Source organism: Bos javanicus, chromosome 7 (assembly GCF_032452875.1).
Source record: "Bos javanicus breed banteng chromosome 7, ARS-OSU_banteng_1.0, whole genome shotgun sequence".
NCBI lineage: Eukaryota > Metazoa > Chordata > Mammalia > Artiodactyla > Bovidae > Bos > Bos javanicus.
This window is the reverse complement of record NC_083874.1, coordinates 68,385,172-68,409,458: the sequence shown is the minus strand read 5'-3', so window position 1 is coordinate 68,409,458 and position 24,287 is coordinate 68,385,172. Positions and strand designations below refer to the sequence as shown.

The window sequence follows — 24,287 nt, the reverse complement described above, 5'->3', positions numbered from 1 at the left end:
GTCTGACTCTTGTAACTCCATGAATTGTAGCCCACCAGGCTCCTCTGTTCATGGGATTTCCCAGGCAAGAATACTGGAGTGGGTTGCCATTTCCTTCTCTAAGGGATCTTCCTGACTCAGGGATCAAATCCATGTCTTCTGCTTTGACAGGTGGATTCTTTACCACTGAGCCATCTGGGAAGCCCATCAGGTGGCCCCTTAGTTATCTATAAATGTGTAATTGTAATTACACATAATTCCAGTGTTTCCATTTAGTGTTTGGAGGATATCTTTAAGGAGTCTGAGATTTTCTGCCACGTTTCCTGCTGACAGAGGGATAAAACAGAACACTTAACTTCTACAGTAGTATCATATGTAGTCGTTTTATTGTGTAGTTATCCCTCCACGTAATGATAGCCAACCCTCAACAAACCCTTAAGAAAATTCATGATATGAGTTTCTATTAATAAACAGCATATAGAAAATATTACACTATGGAAGACTTCTTTACCAAAAATACATTCAATGTCTCCTTTCAAAAAGCAAACTTCTCTTGTACATAATTAAAGAATCATAGACCTTCGTGGGTCTTTTATGGTCATCTTTATAAATAAATTAGACATGCTGTATTCCTTTCAAAAGAATAATCATTATTATTTCCACCCAGTGTTTTCACCCAATAAGATCTATGTTGCCATAATAAAGAACAAGAACATTCTATATGAGCTGAAATGGAGAAATACTCAGAATAGAATATGAAGTTGAAAAAGAAAGATGCAAGCTGATTGATCTTAGCATCTCTAGATGTGGCACAACCATTCAATTGTGATGGAGTAGCACCAGCTGTGTGTTCTTGCCAAAGAATCAAGCCTGAATCTAACCAAATCTCTAGAGCTAAGTTACATTTATAGGAAATACAAAGAAAAGAGGAATATTTTAAATGAAGAGACACAGGGAAACAAACCCAGAATGTGGAACAGCACATTGTTTTGTACAACTTGTCAATGGCAGGGGGAAAGGCGGGAAGACTGGCCTTGATGAAAAGAAACTTAAGGGTTATAACCTGTGGAGGAGGAAATGGCAACCCACTCCAGTATTTTTTTTTTTTTTTTGAAGGTTTTCAGGATTTATTTAAGCATATTTTGGGTCCAGTACGTACCATTGCTGACTTATTTTTATCTTGGTGAATTACACCCTCATTCATCTTGTCACTGAAGCCTGAAACTTGAATGTTATTATCCACTCCTCCCTTTCACTCACCCCTCTGGTCCCATCTGGTCTTGCTTGTTCTACATCTCAAATAGAGCTTGGAAGCAATTTTATTCATCTTGATGACTGTGTGGACCACAACAAACTCTGGAAAATTCTTAAATAGGTGGAAATAGCAGACCACCTGACCTGCCTCTTGAGAAATCTGTATGCAGGTTAGGAAGCAACAGTTAGAACTGGACACAGAACAACAGACTGGTTCCAAATAGAGAAAGGAGTACGTCAAGGCTGTGTATTGTCACCCTGCTTATTTAACTTCTATGCAGATTACATCATGAGAAATGCCAGGCTTTATGAACCTCAAACTGGAATCAAGATTGCTGGGAGAAATATCAATAACCTCAGATATGCAGATGACACCACCCTTAAGGCAGAAAGTGAAGAATAACTAAAGAGCCTCTTGATAAAAGTGAAAGAAGAGAGTAAAAATGTTGGCTTAAAACTCAACATTCAGAAAACTAAGATCATGGTGATCTGGTCCCATCATTTCAGGGCAAATAGATGGGAAACAGTGGAAACAGTGACAGACTTTATTTCTGGGGGCTCCAAAATCACTGCAGATGGTGACTGCAGCCATGAAATTAAAAGATGCTTTCTCCTTGGAGGAAAAGATATGGCCAACCTAGAAAGCATATTAAAATTCAGAGACATTACTTTTCCAACAAAGATCTGTCTAGTCAAAGCTGTGGTTTTTCCAGTAGTCATGTATGGATGTGAGAGTTGGACTATGAAGAAAGCTGAGTGCTGAATAATTGATGCTTTTGAACTGTGGTGTTGGAGAAGAGTCTTGAGAGTCCTTTGAACAGCAAGGAGATCCAGCCAGTCCATCCTAAAGGAAATCAGTCCTGTGTGTTCATTGGAAGGACTGATGCTGAAGCTGAAACTCCAATACTTTGGCCACCTGATGCAAAAAACTGACTCAGTTGAAAAGACCCTGATGCTGGGAAAGATTGAAGGCAGGAGGAGAAGGGGCTGACAGAGGACAAGATGGTTGGGTGGCATCACGGATTCAATGGACATGAATCTGAGTAAACTCCAGGAGTTGGTGATGGACAGGGAGACCTGGCGTGCTGCAATCCGTGGGGTAGCAAAGAGTGAGACATGACTGAGCGACTGAACTGAACTGAACTGCCACTCTTATTCAAGTTACTATTATCTCTCACAGGGAAATCTGTGAACACTTCTTAACTGGTTTTATAATGCAGCAGCTGAAGTGATTTAAAAAAATTAATGTATTTATTTTAATTGGAGGCTAATTACTTTACAATATTGTGGTGGTTTTTGCCATACATTGACATGAATCAGCCACTGGTGTACATGTGTCCCCTATCCCAAACCCCCCTCCCACGTCCCTCCCCATCCCACCCCTCTGGGTTGTCCCAGTGCACTCCAATATTCTTTCCTGAAAAATCCCATGGATTGAGAAGCCTGGCCTACTGTAGTCGAAAGGGTTGCAAAGAGTCGGACACAACTAAGTGACTGAGCACACAGAGCACAAGGGTTATAACAACCAAATGCAGTGTAGGGTTACAACAACCAAAAGCACAAGGGTTATTACAAACAAATGCAGTGTTTAGATCTGGGTTTAAACCTATTATTAAAGGACATTTTTGAGGTAATCAGGGGAATTTGATTATGGACTGAAGAATCAGGTGCTGCTAAGACATCATTATTAATTTTGTCTTATGTGATAATTGTAATTAGCAGAGTGTCAATTTTTAAAAAACAAGATGCACATTGACGTCTGTAAGGGTGAAATAACATGATATCTGGGATTTGTTTTAAAAGAAAAATTTGATAATTTTGAATTTGTATATTGAGAATGTGTACTATTCTCTCTGCTTTTGATATGTCAGAAAATTCATATAAAATAGTAAATGGAAAATGCAAATTGTAAAATGTGTTATGATATGCTTTTTTGTCTGAAAAAGGGAGAAATAAGAATATATACTTTATTTTCTTATGTTTACATTGGGAGGATATACAAAAGATTTATGAAAATAGAAACCTGTAGGGTGGGTGGGGGAAACTGGTGGACTTGAAGGGGTGAGAATGAAGCTTCTCAGAATAGGTTTTTTATATTGCTTTAAACTTTAGCCATTTGGATGTGTTGCCTAAACAGTTAAAAAAAACACCAAGAAATAAGTGAAAATGATAATATTCAGAAAAAGTCCTGTATACACAGAAAAAGAAAGGGGTTAGAGTAGATTTCTAAGCAACTTCATGTCTAGACCTCAATGAATTAATACATTGTTAATTTTTTTAAAAGCCTGACTAGTAAGTAATTTCATTTTTAAAATAATTTTATTTATTTATTTAGGCTGTCCTGGGTCTTTGCTGCTACATGTGGGCTTAGTTGTTCCATGGCATGTGGGATCTTCCTGGGCTATGGGGATTGAACCTGTGTTCCCTTCATTGGCAGGTGGCTTCCCAGGGAAGTTCCCATTGTTAAACTTTTATTAAGCTGGATCCAGTAATAATTCCAGAGATGTATAAAGGACAGAGTAATAATAAGAAACACAATAAACCAAAATCAGAACACAAAATGTGAAGCCTGAAACTTTTAACAGTTTTGCTTGGACTCACCCATGCTGTTAGTAAATCTAACCTCTGACCCCATGTTTAATCAAATCTACCTTACACTTGAATATGTACATTTGCTTGTTGTTATTAGGTATGTGGGCAGACATAGTAAGGACAAATATGAAATTTATGAAACATAGTTTGCAGTGAGAAAACAATCTGGTTCTTAGGGAAACTCGTGTTCTTGCCTGAAATGAACAGTCATATACCTTTGGGCAAATTGGTCTTTTCAGGTCTCAGTTTCCTTGTCTATGCTGCTGCTGTTAAGTCACTTCAGTCGTGTCCGACTCTGTGCGACCCCAGAGACGGTAGCCCACCAGGCTCCCCTGTCCCTGGGATGCTCCAGGCAAGAACACTGGAGTGGATATATACCATAAAGAAATTGAACATGATCTCCTGAGTCACCACTAACTTTGTGGCACTATAAAGGTACACACACAGAACAAGCTGGATATTTATAATAAATGCATTTAGTAACTTTTAAAGTGAGTGACAAGGAAATTCAGGCAGAGAAGACAGAGGAAGACCACAGGGTTTCGGAAACTATTCCATCTGAGAGCTCACTTCCCTTTTATAAATAGATGTTTGCTTTTAAGATTTCCAGACAAAAGTCACTCTCCCAGAGTTGAGACTGTTTGAGTCTGAGATGTTAATCTCAATAATGGAGAGTGTGGTTCAACACTTTCTGGCAATTGATGCCCAAAGCCCCTGGGATGGAAGGAGAGGGGACAACTAGTTTATATGGGAGGAAATAGAATATCGAGGTGCCTTCAGTTCCCCCAACAGGAGGGGGAGAGAATCATTGCAGGAAGGAATGCATTTTTCCTTGGTAGAAGAGTTTGAAAGTTCAGGTCGAAGTCAGAATATTAGAGCAGCTGTTCATATATCACCTAACACAATTTCCTCATGTTATAAGTTTTATAAATGGGGAGGCCAACCTAGTAAGCTTATATGACATGGCTCAGTTTGTATTAGAGCAAGGCTAAGAACTAGTTTCATGATTGGAGTAGAAAGGGCAGCTAAATGTGAGGATAAGGAACAGGCCTGGGATTTCCCTGGCAGTTCAGTGGTTAAGAATGTACACTTCAATGCAGGGGGCATGGGTTCGATCCCTGGTCAGGGAATTAAGATCCTACAAGTCACATGGCATGGCCAAAAGGGAAAAAAAAAAAAGAATCAGGCCATTCATTCATGGTGGTATCTCCCAGCTCCTAGTCCAGTTCCTGACAAGTAGCAGATGCTTCATAAACATTGGTCACAGAACTCACCAGCTGACTGACTTGACTGAATGAATGTATGAGTGATATATTTCTACCTGTGTTCCCAGGGAACACTGTCCATTTCAGACCGAGGACTACTATTTCACTGGAGATAGTAGAGGGTTTACTCTATTTGCCAAGAGACACTTGACAGAGTAACAGTTTTCTTCCTCTGAGTATTGCTTCCTCTTCGTTGATGAGGACAGGGTAAATGTCAGTCTTCACAGGATGTGTGTGGTCTAGCATGAGACAGAACTGGCATTTCCTTTGCTGTCATCGTAGATGACAGTGTTAAGAGAGCAGTGATTGGTAGTCAAACGCCTGCTGTGCTGGGCCAGCAGTCTGGAGAGTGGCCACTGCTCCTGTGACTTGGGAGGAGAGACAGTTCCAGGAAATACTCAGTTCGATTGGAGAATTGAAACGGCACCTAAACAGAGCCATTGTTTGACTTTCTTCTTCAGAATCCATGTTTTCACATCTTCTTTTTGACTGTGTCCTGCTCATGCTGCTACTGCTTACAAGTAAGTCTGGATTTTTGCAGTTGGATAGTACAAGATAAAGATGCAAGGATGGTCATTGTAATAAGCAAAAGCTTGGAAGAAACCTAAATATCCACCAGCAGAAGGTGGGTAAAGAAATTGTGATATATCCATGATACAAATAGCAAAGCTGATGCAACATAATAATATGAGATGTCTTTAAATCATAATGTTAATTGAAGAAAGCAAGGAGCACAAAAATGGATATATTGGACTTGTTTTTGTGTGTGTCACAGGGCAGTGGGAATACATGAATGCTTCTCTGGGAAAGGGAGCTGGGAAATGGAAAAGAGCAGGGTATGGGAGAGTTGTCATATGCTTTTTATACTGCTTTTATAATATGTGTGTATATTTTTATACTGCTTTTTAATATGCGTGTATATTAGTGTGTAGTTTATATAAATTTTAAACCTCAGAACAGCCATACATTAACTTCTTATTCAGCCAAGGGTTTTTATTCATTATGTGACTGGTCCTTGGTTAAAAAAAAAAGGAGAGAGAGTTTTGTGTTAGGATAACTGCCCTGAGTTTGTGAATAGATGACTAGCCTAAATGGGTGAGCTCTTTTCCTGGCTGACAGTGATTCACTGCTGATTATCTGTTTCCATCAGCAGTGCCCTTCAGTGTTCACAGGACCAGGCCATGATTCTCTCCTTGGGCACTGGTTCTCAAAGTGAGGTTCTAAGATGATCCATATCCTGAGCGTGTCCTGGGAACTTGTTAGAAATATAATTCTTGGGCCCCACCCAAGAACTATTGAATGGGGAACTCTAGCAGTTGAGCTCAGCTCTCTCTGTTTGAACAAGGCTTTCTGGTGATTCTGGTGCCCCTTGAGTCTGAGAATCATTGCTATAGTGAACTGTTCTCCAAGCAGGACAGCAGCAGTGGTTTCCTCTTTATTCTGCAAAGCACTGCTTGCGGTTTTCTTGAAGTGGACCAACCTCTCTCACTGCTTTCTTTCCCTCTTTATGCAGGTTCTTTGAAAGGGGCATATGTGTCTCAGGTGGGTCAGAATGCTGATCTGCCCTGCACCTACTCTCCAGCTACCACTGAGAATCTTGTGCCTGTGTGCTGGGGCAAGGGACCCTGCCCTGTGTTTGAATGTTACAGTTTGGTGCTCAGGACTGATGGAAGGAACGTGACCTATCAGACATCCAGCAGATACCTACTAAAGAGGGATTTGCACAAAGGAGACGTGACCTTAACCATCAAGAATGTGACTTTAGCTGACAGTGGGACCTATTGCTGCCGGATCCAATTCCCAGGTCCAATGAATGATCGAAAATCAAACCTGGAGTTGATCATCAAACCAGGTGAGTAGACTTTTGCATACCTCCTTTCTGAATGAGATTTGCCTGTGGATCATATTAAATACACTGACTGATCTCACCTTTGGTCTTCCCAATTACAGCCCTCCAGTTGGGACCCTAAGACCTAAAGTTTAACAGGTCCAACCGTGTTTAATTCCCTCCATCTATTTTGAACCTCATGGCCATAGAATGAAGGAAAGTGCTAGATCAGTGGTCTGAGTACCTGACTGGTCACTGGAATCACCTGGGGAGCCTTTTGACTCCCACAGATGCTTGGGCTCCAGCCCTGAACCAGGGAAATCAGCATTTCTGGAGGTGGATGGAGCCTGAGCATGGGAGTTTTACAAAGTCTACACCCAATGATTCTCCCCCATGTGCAGCCAAGATTGAGAACCACTGGATCTGCATGTGTGGGGAAGAGGGGGCACGTATGCTTTCATGTTTTAATGCTTATAGAGTGTGTACTTAGTGGTTGATGGAGCTAAGTTCAAATTTGACACTGCTTCTTACCAGCTATGTAATCTTGATCAAGTTATTTAAACTCTGTGACCTCTTCTTCTATAAAATATAATATTACCTACCCTAGAGGCCACTGGGAGTATTTTATGAGATGTTTTGTGGAATGCATTTACTATGGCTGTAAGTTTTATTGTTAACAATTAGACTGTGATAATAATGATGTAACACACCTCTGTCAGACATTCTGAGTGTCATATACTCTCAACGAAGGTGTTCAGGTAGGTTTGGAAGTTTAGCATGTGTTTCTATTCTATTGTTGTGTTTACAGTTTTTTTTCTGTTGCCACTTTTCTGCTGTCAGAGAAGCCTCATCCTTACATTGGTTTCTGACTTTAGCCAAGGTCACCCCAGCTTGGACTCCATGGAGGGACATCACTACAGCCTTTCCAAGGATGCTCACCACAAAGGGACCGGTCTCAGGTAATTACACATGGTGTATAGGAGGAAACCTTTAGTTGGTTTCAGAGTTCAGAAGATTTAGAATATGGGGAAAATATGAGAAAATAGTTTGAGTGGAGGCACGAATATTTCTGTGCACCCAAGATAGTGACAGGGGTAAGGAAGGGTTTGAGGTAAATTTATGCTGGGAAAAAAGAGCCCCAGGCTAGGATTCTGAATTAGTCATGAGTAGCCCTCTACCTGAGCCAAAGCCTTTCACTTCTCCTGATAGCAGCTTCCTCTTCTGTCTGAGGAATGAGTTCAGAGACTTGGATTTCACCACCCAATAATTCCTGACTCTTGAAAAAGATTTTTGATGAGCTTCTTATTTTGCCAAACAAGGGAAAAAAAGATTTCTACTATTGACATCCCCGTGTTTAAAAAAAAAAAAAGAGGATACTCTTATATAAATTTAATGAAAAACTCATTATGTTTCCTTGTTATTTTCTGATTTACTCCTGTACTGATGATGTTTTGTCATGTATTGGCCCCAGTCCATGTTTGGGATAATTTGGATTAGGCTATTTCAAGAGTTCCTTCTAACTGGAATAAAGTCCATCATCTTCCTCAGATTCTGACCTCAGAAGGAGCAGCTAAAACCTTCAAGTATTTCAACAAGTATTTTCCACAGTGCTCTAGAAAGAAAATAAGGTTGACAGAGCAGACCTCAAGTCACATTGATCAGGGAGGAGTTCTGGTCTCTCTAAACTCTCCAAAGCATAGTCTTTGATTCAGTAAAATGAGGTGGTTGTTGTTTAGTTGCTAAGTCATGTTTGCCTCTTTTGTGACCACATGGACTGTAGCCCATCAAGCTCCTATCCATGAGATTTCCCAAGCAAGAATACTAGAGTGGGCTGCCATTTCCTTCTCCAGGGGATCTTCCAGACCCAGGAATTGAACTCACGTATTCTGAATTGGCAGGTGGATTCTTTACCACTGAGCAACCAGGAAAGCCCTAAAATTTAATAATAGGTAAATTCCAATCCTAATCTATTAAATCTCTCAGATTTAAATAAGGAAGTGTGTCTAAAGTGCTTAGCCCAGAGTCTGATCATGGTACATACTCAGTACATGTTAGTTATTGTCATGTTCAGTAAGATCTAGAGGCAGAATGAGGTTGCAGTTAAGTATTAGTTCAGTGATGGGCTTCCCAAGGTGACTCTGTGGGTAAAGAACCTGACTGAAATGCAGGAGACACAAGAGATGAATGTTCAATCCCTGAGTCAGGAAGATCCCCTGGAAAAGGACATGGCAACCAGCTTCAGTATTCTTGCCTGGAGAATCCCATGGACATAGGAGCCTGGCAGGCTATGGTCCATACGGTTGCAAAGAGTTGGACATGACTGAAACAAGTGAGCACAGCACAGCGCTTCAGTGATAGGCAGAATGGGTTCTAATGTCAGCTTTTTGTGTTAGTTTTATAAACTCAGTTTTGTTGCTCAAACTCTGTGAGGCTCAATTTCCTTACCTCTATAATGAGGCTAATTTCCAGTGCCTATGTCATAAGACTATTGTAAAGATTGATGTGATGACATATGTAAAGCATTAAGCATAATGCATAATGCCCTGCCCAGACAAAGCACTCAAATATTAGTTATTTTAAATATTAATGTCAGTTCTCTAGAGGTTGAATCTTTTTGTTGGTTCTTTAGTCACTGGGTACCAAGATCTCTCATGCAATTAGTAAGGAAGTTAAATATGGTGAAAACAGATGATCACCCACATAGTGAGCTAATCGAATCATACCAAGTGTTTATCATATGTCATTGTTATATTTTAAAGAATTCCACGACTGTAGACCTTGAAGGGAATGGTGGGAGTCCCACTTACCCATCATGGGTTTCAGTGCTCTTTACAATGTCACGCCCCAGTGGACATTTGCTGTGTGACCACACACCTTCCCAGATAGAGAAGTAGCTTCCTCACAAGGCAGTGCACGTTTTTTGAGGTGTCTGTACCATAACCAGAAGTGGCCTTCACTTCAGGTTTTACTTGTTTGTTCCTTCCCTTTAGGGCAACAGAATGGGGCCATCTTTTGTACCTGGGAATATAGGAAGAGTGCCTACAATCTCTGAGCTTTTCAAAGGCCTGAGAAAATACTTAAACAAAAAAAGGCAATGGCTCCAAACTACGGAAATAAAACGAAAAGTTGAAATTAATTAGTATTTAATTAGTTAATTAATTAGTATTTAATGGTATGACTATAATACGTAACATTATACCAGTTAATTACCTGCAAGTCAGCTTGTGTGTAGTTGTACACACCGTTTCTTTAACGTGGAACGTGGGTATATATGCTTGCTATGAAGTGGAGAGGAGCCTTTACAAGTAAGAGTCCCAAGGGTCTTTGAGGTTCCTAAACCAACTTTGAACATCGGACAAATGAAATCTCTCTTCCACCTGAAGAAAGCAGAACTGGATCATGGATGAATCCTTAGCTCTGGAAGTAGACTTGATTTGAATCTTGGGTTCTCCAGTTAATAGCTATGTGATCTTGGACAAAATACCTCTCTGAGACTTCTTCATTTGAAAAATGGGAAAATAATAGTACTTTGCACACAGTGACTGCAGCCATGGAATTAAAAGATGCTTGGTTCTTCAAAGAAAAGCAATGGCAGCTCTAGACAGTGTATTAAAAAGCAGAGACATCACTTTGCTGACAAAGGTCCGTGTGGTCAAAATGGTTTTTCCAGTAGTCATGTATGGATGTGAGAGTTGGACCATGCAGAAGGCTGAGCGCTGAAGAACTGATACTTTCAAACTGTAGTGTTGGAGAAGACTCTTGAGAGTCCTTTGGACAGCAAGGAAATCAAACCAGTCAATCCTAAAGGAAATCAACCCTGCATATTCATTGGAAAGACTGGTGCTGAAGCTGAAGCTCCAATACTTTGGCCACCTGAAGTGAAGAGCTGACTCATTGGAAAGACCCTGATGTTGGAAAATATTGAGGACAAGAGAAGGGGTTACAGAGGATGAGATGGTTGGATGGCATCACTTACTCAATGGACATGAGTTTGAGCAATCTCACAGAGATAGTAAAGGACAGGGAAGCCTGACATGCTGTAGTTCATGGGGTTGCAGAGTCGGACATGACTTAGTGACTGAACAAGAACAATGGTGGTGAAGATGAAAAGATATTGTGCATGTAGAGTGCTAAGCACTCTGTCAGGCACATAAAACATGCTAGATGGTAAATATTAAGTTTGTATACTTTTAAGACCATCAACCTGCTCCGCCAATCTTGGGTCCTCTAGGAAACACACTGTAACATCCTCCATCTGTCCCACCCATCTTGGTTGATGTCAATCTATGTGAAAATAAGCTGTGATAACCCAATAGGGCTTTAGTTGATTGATCATTTTCACTGTAAGATGAAGTTAAAAAAAAAAGTTAGAAGTCAGACAGTCTTATCATTTAAGCCAAGAAAAGTAATTGTATGGAAGCAGAAACTAGATTTACACTAGAAAATATTGTATGTGTAGTTTACTTAGTAGTTCCACCAGTGTGGTTTTAAAATTCCTTTTCGTAAAGGAGCAAAGGTAAATGGGAGATAACGTCTTTCCTTTTCTTAAAAAATAAACAAAACTTTAGGCTGAGAATATGCTTTTGTAGTATTAAAATCAGAGTCTGTATGCCAGGAGTTTAGCATTAAAAGGCTTAGACTTTGAAGCTACCAGAAAGTGACCATGGCATTTAGGAAGTTTCATAGCCTCTGACTCAACCAGAAAAATGAGTTTGCATCCTTACTCTTCCCAAGGCTGACGGTTTATTGGTTGTTAAAATGCATTGTTTATGAGATAAGGGCCTGCACCCATCTTGTTCACTGTTCTGTCCTCTGTGCCTGGCATAGAGTGGGGATGTAATATATGTTCATTGAATGGATAGGCAGATAAATAAATGAATACCTAAAAAGGAAAGAAAGTGATCTGGGATCTGGGCAACATGATGAGCTTAGTAATCACAGTGCTGAGGTGAGCATTGTTGGAGGCAGCATAGTTAAGTGTGTACTTAAGGCCACGCAGACCTAAATTGGAAGGCCATTTCTGTTATTCGCTAAGCTGTATGACCTTAGGTAAGTCATTTAGCTTCCTAATTCTCAGCTTCTTCGTCTGTGCAATGGGACAGATACTCCCTACTGTAAGATAGTTGTTTTGAGTGTTAAATGAGATATACTTCCTTGAAGAATTTAACACAATGCCTATTCATAGTAAATTATAGTTACAGTTATTATTATTTTCATTTTTTAGGGAACAAAATACCCTCTCTTAATGTTAAATGGTTTTGAGAAAATCAACTTTCGTTACCTTTCAGAGTCTAATCATGCCACATCTTTATCCATTCATTTGTTGATGGACATCTATACAATGGAATATTACTTAGTTATAAAAATGAAATAATGCCATTTGCAGCAACGTGGGTGGACTTTGAGATTATCATACTAAGTGAAGTGAGCCAGACAGAGAAAGGCAAATGTCATATCATATTGCTTATATACATATGAATTTACTTACAAAACAGAAATAGGCTCATAGACATAGGAAGCAAACTGATGGCTACCAAAAGGGAAAAGGGTGAAGGAGGGATAAATTAGCAGTTCGGGATTAACATAGAAGAGGCATCCCAGTTGGCCCTGGTGGTAAAGAATCCACCTGCTAATGCATGAGATGCAAGAGGTGGGGTCCAACCCCTGGATCAGGAAGATACCCTGGAGTAAGAAATGACAACCCACTCTGATATTCTTGCCTGGAAAAGTTCCATGAACAGAGAAGCCTGGCAGGCTACAGTCCATGGGGTCTCAAAGAGTTGAACATGACTGAGCGACTGAGCACACAGATATATAAAATAGATAACCAACAAAGATCTACTGTATAGCACAGGGAATTATACTCAGTAAGTTGTAATAACCTGTAAGGGAAAAGAATCTGAAAAAGACTATATATATTCTGAATCACTTTGTAAATCAACTATACATCAATTAAAAAATGAACAAAATAAATATTGAAGAGCAGTCATGTGATCTAAAAAAAGTCTAATTATAATGCCTGCTTGTGTATCGTCAATGCTGTTAGAATTTTGCAGACCGTTTTAGGTCCTATGGACACAACAAACTACATATTCAAATATGTCTTCCCAGAAGAAGTCTCCATTTCATAGAACATAGGTAGTTCGGTTTGTTATCTGGGTGAAAAAACATCATCCTAGAGTTGATTTATAAGTGTTCAATAAATTCCGTTGGTTTCTCAGTTAATTATTGTGAAGAGTATGAAGTAGAATTAATTTCAAATAGAATTATAGGCAGCTTAAAAAAAAAAACAACAAACCTCATATAAAAGAGCATTCCTAACTGTTTTGGCTATTTTTCTTCTTTGTGGTAGAGACACGGACACTGAAGACCCTCCATGATAAAAATCAGACAGTAAGTAACTGTGTGTGTGAACTCAGCTCATGCTCAACTCAAAGAAAAAAAAGTATGGCTTTAGACTTCCTTCCTGTCCACTCTTTCCTTGGGGAAAAATACCTAATCTCCCTTGTCTTTGGGTTCCTTGACTATAACATGTTGCTGATGACAATTGTAACTGCAGAGGCCTGTTGTAAGGATGGAGTGAGATGATGCATATAAAAGTGCCTGGCACATAGTAGGTGTGCCAAAAGGAAGACTCACTAGCATTTTGTTCTTATCCTGAAATTTCACAACTGTATACCACTGTGGAGGGTTCAGACACCCTGCATCTCCTGAGAGTAGTGTTTTTCCTTGTTAACATTTCTACCCTAGTGAGAAAGATTGTTTGTTTGTTTAAATTTATTTATTTATGACAAGACACCAGTCAGGAATATTCTAAGGTAAGAACTTACATATCTAACCAAAAACAAAGCTGTATTTCAATCAACCACCATTTTAATATCTCCCACCTTCTCAGAATGCAAGGGAAAACCACTAGAAAACAATCTGATAGCAGTGACTGGGAAATTGTTTGAGGACATACCCGGGAGTCTGCATTCATTTGACACAGTCTGACTCACTCTCAAGTATTTTGTGTTTGTCCTGCGGTCTTTGCAATCCAGGACTGCCTTTTAAATACCTCTTTGTGCCACACTGCTCAGGGCGCATTTGCACAGTGCACTTGCAGTAAATGTGTGTTGAATAAATGGAGAACTTAATTGCTTAATGTTGTTTTGAAAGTGTTCACTGTTGCTCTTTTTAAAGGGGGAATATGAACTGAAAGTTTAGAAGCAGGATGCAGAGCAATAGCAATAAAAGCTATCACTGATTGAACATTTATCCTGTACCAGGCTCTGTGCCAAGTTTTCTGGTTTTTGTCACTTAATTTTCCTGATAACTTTACAAGATGACTCTGCTGTTTGGTGACAGAACTGGGATTTGAACCCAAGACTGTCAGGCTGCAAATTCCTAGCTTTTAAATCACTATCTTTCTGTGGAAATTGGGGTTTCATGGTACAACACCAAATTTAGACCTCTCTGAAACTCCCTGGAAACATGAGGGAATCTTATATAAATAGGGTTCCACTTTAATGTTCATTTTTGTTGGGGAAATTGGGAGTCCATTTACTAAGGCTACTTCTCCACCCACAGCACAGACAAGCATATCTTATTCTCTTGCTAAGTCAAAACTTGAGCTAATCTCTTTATTTGGGTGGTTTGAAGCTTGTCTAGAAGGGGACAGATTGTGAGTCACTTCAGGGTCCCTGCTTTCCTGGGATACTGTGAAAGGGCTGTTCTGATGCATAAGTTGTGAGATTACCTGGGCAGACAATGGGTTTCTGGCCATTTGCTGTAATTCTGTTTGCGTTTCCATAGGAAATATCCACACTGGCTACTGAGTTACAAGACATGGGTGCCACCACCAGAACAGGCCTCTACATAGGAGCAGGAGTCTTTGCTGGGCTGGCTCTGATTCTTATCTCTGGTGGTCTAATTCTCAAATGTAAGTCATCTGATGGTGCTTCTCTCTCCCTCTGATAAGGAACTGTTAATATAGGAACCAACCCAAACCTAGACATTATAATTATTAGGTTATATTGATTAGAATCAATACTCTTCAGTCCTTTCAAATCACAGGATTAATAATAGCTTGTTTTTATTCAGTGCTTACCGTGTAACAAGCATGTTTTTATATTTATCATCGTCACCATCTTATAAGGTAGGTAGTACTGTTATCCCCATTTTTTTACAGCAGAGGAGAGTAACACTTAGAGACAGTAAACTTTCAAGGTTTTCTCAAGGTTTCAGAATCGGTAAGTGGCAAAGCTGGAATTCAGATTCAGGCAGGTTGATTCTAGTACCTATTTTCTTATTTTATAAAGAGCATAAATATTTTAAATTCATGAATTAGCAATCACTTCCTTCTATGCATTTTCTATCTTATGTATCTCTTACGTGTGGTTCTTTAAAGAGGGGCAGCAGATTCCTTTAACATTGGGTCATGGTCAAGGTTGCAGCATTTGTAATTTTCCTCCATTGTGGCACTCAGCAAACTTTTTACTTCTAAGTTGCTTATGTTTATTTTTAAAAAATAAGTATAATTTATATGTGATACACTGTCTATGTAAAATGTGTCCAACTTAATGAATTTTTGTAGATGATTTCACTCAGGAAACCATCACCACAATCAATGACCAAACACTTCCATCACTCTGAAAGCCTCACATACTTTAATAATTGTGATATATTCTCTTCTCTTTGGGGCAGAGGCCAAGGCCTTATACCTCTATTATTTTAGTAGCCTTTCTTACTCATCTGTAAACATAGACTGTGTGTAGCATTACAAACCATTCCGAAATTTCCCAGGACTGAAGCGGGGTAGGGGGTCTGAATATGTGGGTTTTCAGGGCTAAAACTGGGACAGTCCAGGGAAAACTGGGATGAGCTGCTCATCCTGTGTGGCTTAAAGCTTCCAAGTGCTTTATGTGCATTAAGTCCTCATAATTACCCTGTTGAGAAAAGTACTAATATTGTTCTCATTTACCAGTTGGAGAGCCATTGTGTTGAAAGGTTAAGTAACTTTTAGTCCAACGTGACACTGTTAATTGATAGAGGATTTGAAACCTGGGCTATGCTGCTTACCTTTTTGTTATTCTGCCATTAATGGTAAATGAATTGTTCAGAGGAAGAAGCTACTCACTCCCACTTACCCGAGTTTATGGAGAGGTAGCAGTGGAGTTTGGGAATTGACCACATGAATATGGAATCTACAGGCTGATAAGGAGTAATGATAACACCCACTTTTTGTGTTCTGCCAAGGCCTGGATATTGGGGACTGTTATGGTTCGGGTAAAAGGGTATGGAAAGAGATTGATGAAGAGTGGGAGAAGTCATGTTTTGTACACACATATGATAACTGCCAAAATGGTATGGGGAGGGAGGTGGGAGGGGGGTTCAGGATGGGGAACACGTGTACACCCATGGCGGATTCATGTTGATATATGGCAAAACCAATACAATATTGTAGAGTAATTAGCCTCCAATTAAAATAAATAAATTTATATTAAAAAAATGACTACATAGAAGAATAGATGGGAAAGTTGTGTACAATTTGCAGTCTTTTCCCTAGAAGCTGCTAGAGAAAATCACACAACGAGGGTAACAGGTTTTTAATCATGACATCAAAGCCATAAATTGACATTCAGAAATGTGCAGCAATCTTGTTTCTTCCTAGTGCAGTGTCTGAGATGAGCATCACATATTTCACTGCTTCTCAAACCTCCCTCCCTTCTCACTGCACTAATGAAGTATTAAAAGCCTGTTTCAACTACTTTGCCATAGCCATGACTTCCTTCTTCCTTTGATTGCTTTCTCCAAAATCATCTCTTTCTCCATTCCTATTTATGCTTTTTTTATTAGTGTAAAAATAAGATCTAGTTCACACATTTCTCTCCAGCCACTCCCATTTCTCTCCTCTCCTTCACAGGCATATTTCAGATGAGTTATTCCTACATTTCATTCCTCTGTACTCTTCAAACACCCCCAGCCCCATTTAGCTTCTACACCTGAATTGCCATGGAAGTAGTTTTAGTTCAAGCTCAGTGATCTCCATTTTGATAAACCCAGTAGATACCTCTGTCTTCGTTGCAGTACATCCATCTTTCAGTAATATTCAACTGTTGACCCTCACTCATTCCAAAAAAGTCTTCCTTCTCTTGACTTCTGAAAGACCACTCTCACTTTGGCCACTCCTTTTCAGTCATTTTTATAATTTTCTCTCCTTCAGCATGATCTTTAGGTGTTGAGATTCCCCAGAGCTGGTGTTTTTCCTCTCTCCATACCCTCTGGATGATGATAACCTATATTTCCATAGACTTAAATGTCATCCTTAGTTTCTATCTTCAGCCCTCAAGGGTGTTGGTACTGACTGTCCAGCTGTTCAGGTGTTATCTCTACTTATTTGTCTCCCACCTTACTGTGTCCAAAAAGGAGCTCTGGAGTCTATATTCCACCTTTTAAAAACCCTACCCCACCTCGCTGGGTCTTCATCATAGTGTTTCCTTACCATCCAAGTGGTTGCCTGAGCTAGAAGCCCTCCTTGAATTCTCTCCTTCTTCACTCCTAACACACAATCCCAACTACACACAATCCAGTTTCACTTCTTGCACTTTCCCCAAAACATATCTAAAATCCATTCATGATTCTGTGCCTCTCTGTCACTACCTTACTCTGAGGCAGTTCATGCCTTACCTGCTCTTTTTTTCATACCTCCTTTTAGTTCATTCTCCTCATAGCAACCAAAGTGATTTTCTTGAAACCCAGTTATATCATTTTTCTGGCCTTCAATTATTTCTTATATCTTAGGATAAAACCCAAGCTCCTGATTATGGCTTCAAGGGTCCTATAGTATCTAGCCCAGCATCCATTTCAGACCTTATCTTGTACCACTCTTTTATTCCAGTCATGCTTTCAGTTTCAGGCACTTATCACCATCTTTACCAGGGCTTTACTCAATCCAGAATGCTCACCCTGGTTCTTCATTTGGCTGACTCATTCTCTTCTTCCAGAACTGAGCTTAAAGATCATCTTAGTGGTATGTATCTGTTCATTCCATACTCCTAATTAATCTCTGCTCCTCTCTACCCTTTGGCAACCATAAGTTTGTTTTCTATGTCTGTGAGTCTGTTTCTGTTTTGTAAATAAAGCTATTTAATGTTTTTAGCTTTCACATATAAATGATACCATATTTGTTTTTCTCTGTCTTATTTCACTCAGTATGATAATCTCTAGGTTAATCCATTTTGCTGCAGTACTTTTCTTTCTGTCACATCAAGTTTGAAATTGTTTTATTTTTTCTATTTCTTATTTTTTTTTCTTAAATGTCTCCCCACTGGAAGACAAGCTTAATGATGTCAGGGCTCATAATTCATTTTTGTGTCCCTGGTGCTTTAGCATACTACCAGATATGTAGTAGGCACTCCCTATATTTGTTAAATATGAAAATACATCTTTATTACTTTCTACCACAGTTTATGTAATATACCAAGACACACATCAGTGGTTTGATGTAATTCAATCTTAACCGGTAGACCAGATTTCCCTAAACAATCTTTGCCTCCCGTTAGCGTGTTTTGTTTTTTATCTCATTTATTTTATTAAATCATTTTAAGTGGACTTTCGTTTGCCTTTCTACTTAGGGTATTCTGATAGAAAAGAGAAGATACAAAATTCAAGGTAAGAATCATGAGTGGGGTAGGAGAAGGTGGGGATCTTGAGTGAGCCGTCAGCTGATTGAGCACCTACTCCACCCAGGCTCTAGGTGGCCACTGGTTACAGAAGTGAACGAGAAGCTCAGCGTCTACTCTCAGAGCTTTTCATAACTCAGCCTGGTTCTTCTGAACTCTGATTGCCTGTTAGAATCACCTAGGGTACTTAAACATATTTGTCTATCCCAGAGCAAATACTTTAGAATCTTTGGGGATGAGGTCTCAGCATAGTGAAAAAGTGAAAGAGTTAGTTGCTCAGTTGTGTCCGACTCTTTGTGACCCTGTGAACTGTAGCCCACCAGGCTCCTCTGTCCATGGAATTCTCCAGGAAGGAATACTGGAGTGGGTGGCAATTCCTTTCTCCAGTGGATCTTCCCTACTCAGGGATCAAACTCGGGTCTCTTGCATTGCAGGTGGATTCTTTACTATCTGAGCCACCAGGGAAGCCCTTATTGTTCTAAAAACTTTCTAGGTAATTGTAATATACAAACAGAGTTGAAAACTGCTTGTCTGTCATATTGCAGAATTAGTCTCCATTCCTAATTACACTACATACACACAAAGCTTATATAACTTTTACTGGGTTTCTGTGACATTTGGGACATGGGCAGAATGAAATATATTTTAAGAAAAAAATGATTCTGTCCACTGAATACTATCTGAACCACTAATAATTTTAGACTAAGTCTAGGTGGTGTTAGTGGTGAAGAACCTGCCTGCCAGTGCAGGAGATATAAGAGATGCAGGTTCACTCCGTGGGTCGGGAAGATCCCTTAGAAGAGGGCATGGCAACCCACTCTTGCCTGGAGAATCCCATGGACAGAGGAGCCTGGAAGGCTACAGTCCCTAGGATCATAAAGAGTTGGACACAACTGAAGTGACTTAGCATTCACACACACTAGATGGTATAGTTAGTTATGAAGACAAAATAGTCTGCAGTAAAAAAGTAAAATAAGACCAAATAAAACATTTAATCATCATGGCTCTATATGATATATAAGCAGCATTTATTAGAGCTGAAACCTGAAATGTTGTAATATCAATAGGTAATATTTACATTTATGTGTACTACTGCTGCTCCTGCTGCTGCTAAGTCACTTCAGTCGTGTCCGACTCTGTGCGACCCCATAGATGGCAGCCCACCAGGCTCCGCCATCCCTGAGATTCTTTATGAAATTATTGGGTTAATGTTTTATCTCTACCTATAAATGTAAACTCCGTAGAAAATTAGTAAGTTATCAGCCACATTAATAACTGTATCCCCTAGTGCACACCTGAATCTTAGTACACACTTCATAAATATTTGAGGATTGCATGGATAAATGTTCCTTACAGCAGCCCTGTGAGAGAAGAGTACTTATTCCTATTGTATAGATGAGGACCCTAACACCCTGAGTTTACTAATATACAGCCTCCAGGAGCTTTTTGTGTTTTGTTCACTGTAGTATCTCTTGATGCATGGGCTCAGTGTGTAACACACTAAATAGTTCTTTAATGAATAAATGGAAAAGGCAAATCCAACTTAGCCTAGATCTTACGGATGGTAAGCAACAGAGGTAGAATTCAAACTCAAGTCTCACTGGATCCATAACACATTCCTTTTACTTTTCAGAATTGTTTAAACCCACATAATAATTGAAATAACAGTGCAATTTGAGCATGTTATTTGATATTTTGTCACATTTACTTTGTTTCTCTCTTTACGTATACAATTTTGTTTTTTTTCTGAACCATTTGTACAGGTGTTTCAGACATCTTGACACTTCACATAAACACTTTAGTCTGCACTTCCTCAGAATAAGTATATTCTCTTAGATAACACAATTCCACTTTTATACCTAAGAAATTTCAGATTAATTTGAATTTGTACAGAGTATTCCCCAGATTATTTCATTGCTGTTTTATGTTTTCCCTTCCTAGTCAGGACCTGATCAAGGATCATATACTTCCTTGGTTGCTAACTCTTCAGTAAAGCCCATTCTCTCAATTCTACTACACGTTGTCCAGAAAATGCTTAACTCAACTACAATACTTTATTTCCACAGCCTCATCACTTTGGCCAACCTTTCTCCTTCAGGGTTGGCAAATATAGCAGCAGAGGGGATGCACCCAGTGGAAAACATCTATATCATTGAGGAAAACATATATGAAGTGGAGGATCCATACCAGTGTTACTGCTCCGTCAACAGTGGGCATCAATCCTAACAACCTCTGGGCTGCTGTCACCTTTCAACGTCACCAGATTCAACCACTTCATCTAGGGGCTTGGTGTTGTCTTCTTTGAAAACATGAGATGGCTCAGCTGACTGATTTGAGAAATTCTGCCCTTGGCCACCGAGCAGAGTTTTTCCATATTTTAAAGATAACTAGCTCACTTGAGGATTGAGCTGGGACCTGTGTGGTAATACACAGGCACTACATTGCCTCTGTGTTCCATCCACCCAACTCAGAGACTGCTAATTGGGACATTAGAGCTCCAGTGGGCTTTTACAGAGAGTAAGAATTCTTAATATGGGATCTCTGGAATTCTAGATATTCGATTACATGGTGTGTCCATGAAACTCCTGAAAATACAGGGGAAATTATGTGCTGAGATACATGTGTGTCTTTTTCAATACACGAAGTCTAAAGGGTCACTGATTCTCAAAGAGCTCTGTGATCCATAGAAGGGGTTAGGAAACTACTGGAGTAGGACTAGATGGTCTTGATTCCCTCAAAGCCTCAAGGTTTATACTTCTTTGCATGTTGACTCTGTAACAGTAAGTGCCAATGCACAGCTCTCCTTGGCCTCAGTTAAGAAGATGGGCCAGCAAGGCCTGTGGTGTGGCAGATGCTCCTGGAGAAAAAGGAAGTACGCTCAGTGTGTATTGACAAGTTTTGCTTGGAGGGTACTCAAAGGGGAAGATCTCTAACCGACTTCTCCATTCATGGAGAGAAATGGAGCAGTGTTTTTCATAAAAGAAGAAGCAGGACTGGGACACAAATTCTGTTCCCTGGTGGAAAGTAGGTGAAGGTCTCTAGCCATCTTTATTTGTCAGAGTCAGATCCCTTCATGCTTCGACAATGGTCCTTAAGCTTCAGTGCCAAGATGGTGGAGAGTAGGTCCATCTTGCTTGTTTTTTCCTCCTCAGTTATGGCTCAACTCTGACACATAATAGAGATTTACTTAATATCTTTGGAGTGAAAAAATTAAACAAGCAGAAAGGCAAATTTCTGGAAAAACTTTTCCATTGGAGAATTCAGATAGAGCTCTGTACCTTCACTTGTGGGGAACTAAAAAATACTCTTAATCCTCTGTTTCTGGTCTTGTCCAGCTCTTATTTTCTTAGCATCTTCTTCCAGCTCAGGCCCTGGAAGTCTATTACTCTCCTGTTTTCTTTCTCGTTTCTGCTGGATGAATCAACAGTAGAGACCTACCTGAAAACGGCCTTCTCCGGGTGATGACTAAAGTGCTACTGTGTTGCATGCAGGAGATGTTGGTCACCAAGGATGCAGGCAGCCTGTTTGTTACAGTGTTCAGGCTGCATCTAGATAGGATTGGGAAGCATTGGTTTTCTACTGGAGATTTGAAAGGGAGATCATTTTGCAAAGTTCAAGGCAGTGGCTTTTAAACAAGCTGAATAATTAATCTTAAGTGTTTTTAGTTTATGAAATTCTAGAGGGAAGAGGTTTCAGAACACATTTAAACCAGGTCAATGATTGTCCCACAAAAGGGATTCTTATCCTAAAAAAATCTTTAAACAAGGATATATATATATAAGAACAACTCTTGCAACAGTATTTGTGAGACACTTTTTCCATGAATTGGGGAATAGATGGTTATTATGGTATTGCCAACACACTGGAACAGTTAAAAAAAAATTAGGTGGTTTCATCATAGAGTTGTTTTGCTAGTTCAACAGATACTAAGTGCTTACCTTGTGCCAGGGACTCTGGTGCTGGGATCACAGGGACCGAATAGACACATCCCTGACCCCATGGAACTTCTGACTGATCTGACAGGAAGGAGGATCTCATTCATTCATTCAGTGAACATTTTTTGGCACCTAGTTTGTGCCAGACAGTGATTTAGTTCCTAGAAATATAGTAGTGAAGGAAACAGACAATATCCCTAGTTTCACAGAGCTGTGTTACTTGTCAAAGGAGAAATCTATATTGCTAATAAAAAGAAAAAGATTCTAAAATAGTATAGTTAATACTATTTTTTTCTTTTACTGTAAAATATTCCAGAAGCATATTCCAAAGTTAATATGGTTATTCCACAGGGGCAAATAGTCAAGAGTTTCACTTTTTCCTTTTATGTGCTTCTATAACTGTTTGAATCATTTTCTCCATTTTTTTGTAATAAAGAAATTGATTTAAGTATGATCACAACGTTTCCCTGTCCACCCTCCTCCTCACAGAAAGAAATGAAGACTTTGGATAAGCTCAGGTCACAGCCAGCGTAGTGTGTAGCATCACTCTGGATGTGTCAAGAGTGGTTCCAGCAGGGATTGGGACCCTGGTTTTCAGGGTAGGGTCAACTCTGTATCAGTGATTTGTAATGAGGAAGATGGCAGAAAGATAACAAACTATCAAGGAACCCACAAAGGGTCTGGGTGATGACAAGTGATTACTTAATTAAAAACAACGTAGGAAGAGTGAATGTGTGGTTTTTCTCTTAGAAGTGCCTTAGAAATTTTTCTCCTAGATCTCTGCCATAGACACCCACAGGGCCCGAAGAAGCTCCTTGATCTTTTCAGACTGAAAATTTAAGATCTTGCCATGTTTTATCTGCCTATCACTTTTAGTGTTAGAATTCCCAAGGCAGAAATTCCAAGCGGTTTGACTTGTCATTCATTTATTTGGGAACATCCCCTTATGCTTATTTCCATTTAAATTTAATTTTCACATAAGTTTGAATTGTTTTTTAACTGAATACAAATTAATTTTGTCCCCATATTTCTACTGAGAAAGTCTTTCCAGAGGTAAGTAGAGATGCCCTAGATCTGTAATTTTAAAGATTTTCGTCATTCTTTTCTGGAACTCAGCTGGAAAGGGGAAAAGGAAGAGAGGCAGCTGGGACACTTGGTTGGAGAGTTCTCAAGCTTAAGGGGAGCTCAGATTTTAACCAGTTTTCAGTGGAAAAGCTGTGCAGTAGAGAATGCATCAGAAATGTGACTTTCAAGATTCTAGATCCTCTACATCTTTTTTTCAGTTGTATTGCCTGTAATTATAAAGGTCACTCATTTACATAGTAGCAGTTTTCTTTCGTAATTCTTAGTCAAGCTCCTTCTGCTTATGGTGTGACTCTTTTTCCAGAGAAAGTAATGATGTTTTAAAAAATTGTTTAAGCTATGCAAGTGTGGTTGTGGTGGTAGAATGTTTAAATACCCACATTATTTTTAATGTAATTGTTTTGTGGGTGGGTCACCTTTGGAAAGTATTTTGTTGCAGGTTTATAGTCTATACTTAACAACATGCCTTATGACAATCTGACATGTTGTCCTTTGTAATTTCTACATTTCATGCCTTTTAAACCTACTTCATGTAAAATGAAAGTATTTTACACTCCAATGCAGTGTTTAAAATTATCTTCATTTGGCCAGTTCTGAAATAGCCATGTATCTATATATCTATATCAAATCTGTTTTAAATTTTGTTATCCAGTTTAACCTGCCATTCCTACTCATTTGCATGCTGAGT

General features: G+C 39.4%; 1 protein-coding gene across 2 annotated transcripts in view; it reads left to right on the top strand.

Moving 5' to 3' along the window:
* HAVCR2 (hepatitis A virus cellular receptor 2) overlaps window positions 1–24,080 on the top strand; it is a 31,912-nt gene extending 7,832 nt beyond the window's left edge. Inside the window, exons 3-10 of one of the 2 annotated variants that reach the window (XM_061424166.1) lie at window positions 4,065–4,260; window positions 5,552–5,611; window positions 6,604–6,942; window positions 7,794–7,877; window positions 13,271–13,311; window positions 14,713–14,839; window positions 18,534–18,570; window positions 20,648–24,080. In XM_061424166.1, the coding sequence (XP_061280150.1) occupies window positions 5,557–5,611; window positions 6,604–6,942; window positions 7,794–7,877; window positions 13,271–13,311; window positions 14,713–14,839; window positions 18,534–18,570; window positions 20,648–20,807 (843 nt within the window). In that variant the 5' untranslated portion in view covers window positions 4,065–4,260; window positions 5,552–5,556 and the 3' untranslated portion in view covers window positions 20,808–24,080. Of the gene's footprint in view, window positions 1–4,064; window positions 4,261–4,296; window positions 5,612–6,603; window positions 6,943–7,793; window positions 7,878–13,270; window positions 13,312–14,712; window positions 14,840–18,533; window positions 18,571–20,647 lie in introns of those variants that run through there. The other variant, XM_061424165.1, reaches the window with a different exon arrangement.
* Window positions 24,081–24,287: the final 207 nt, after the last annotated feature.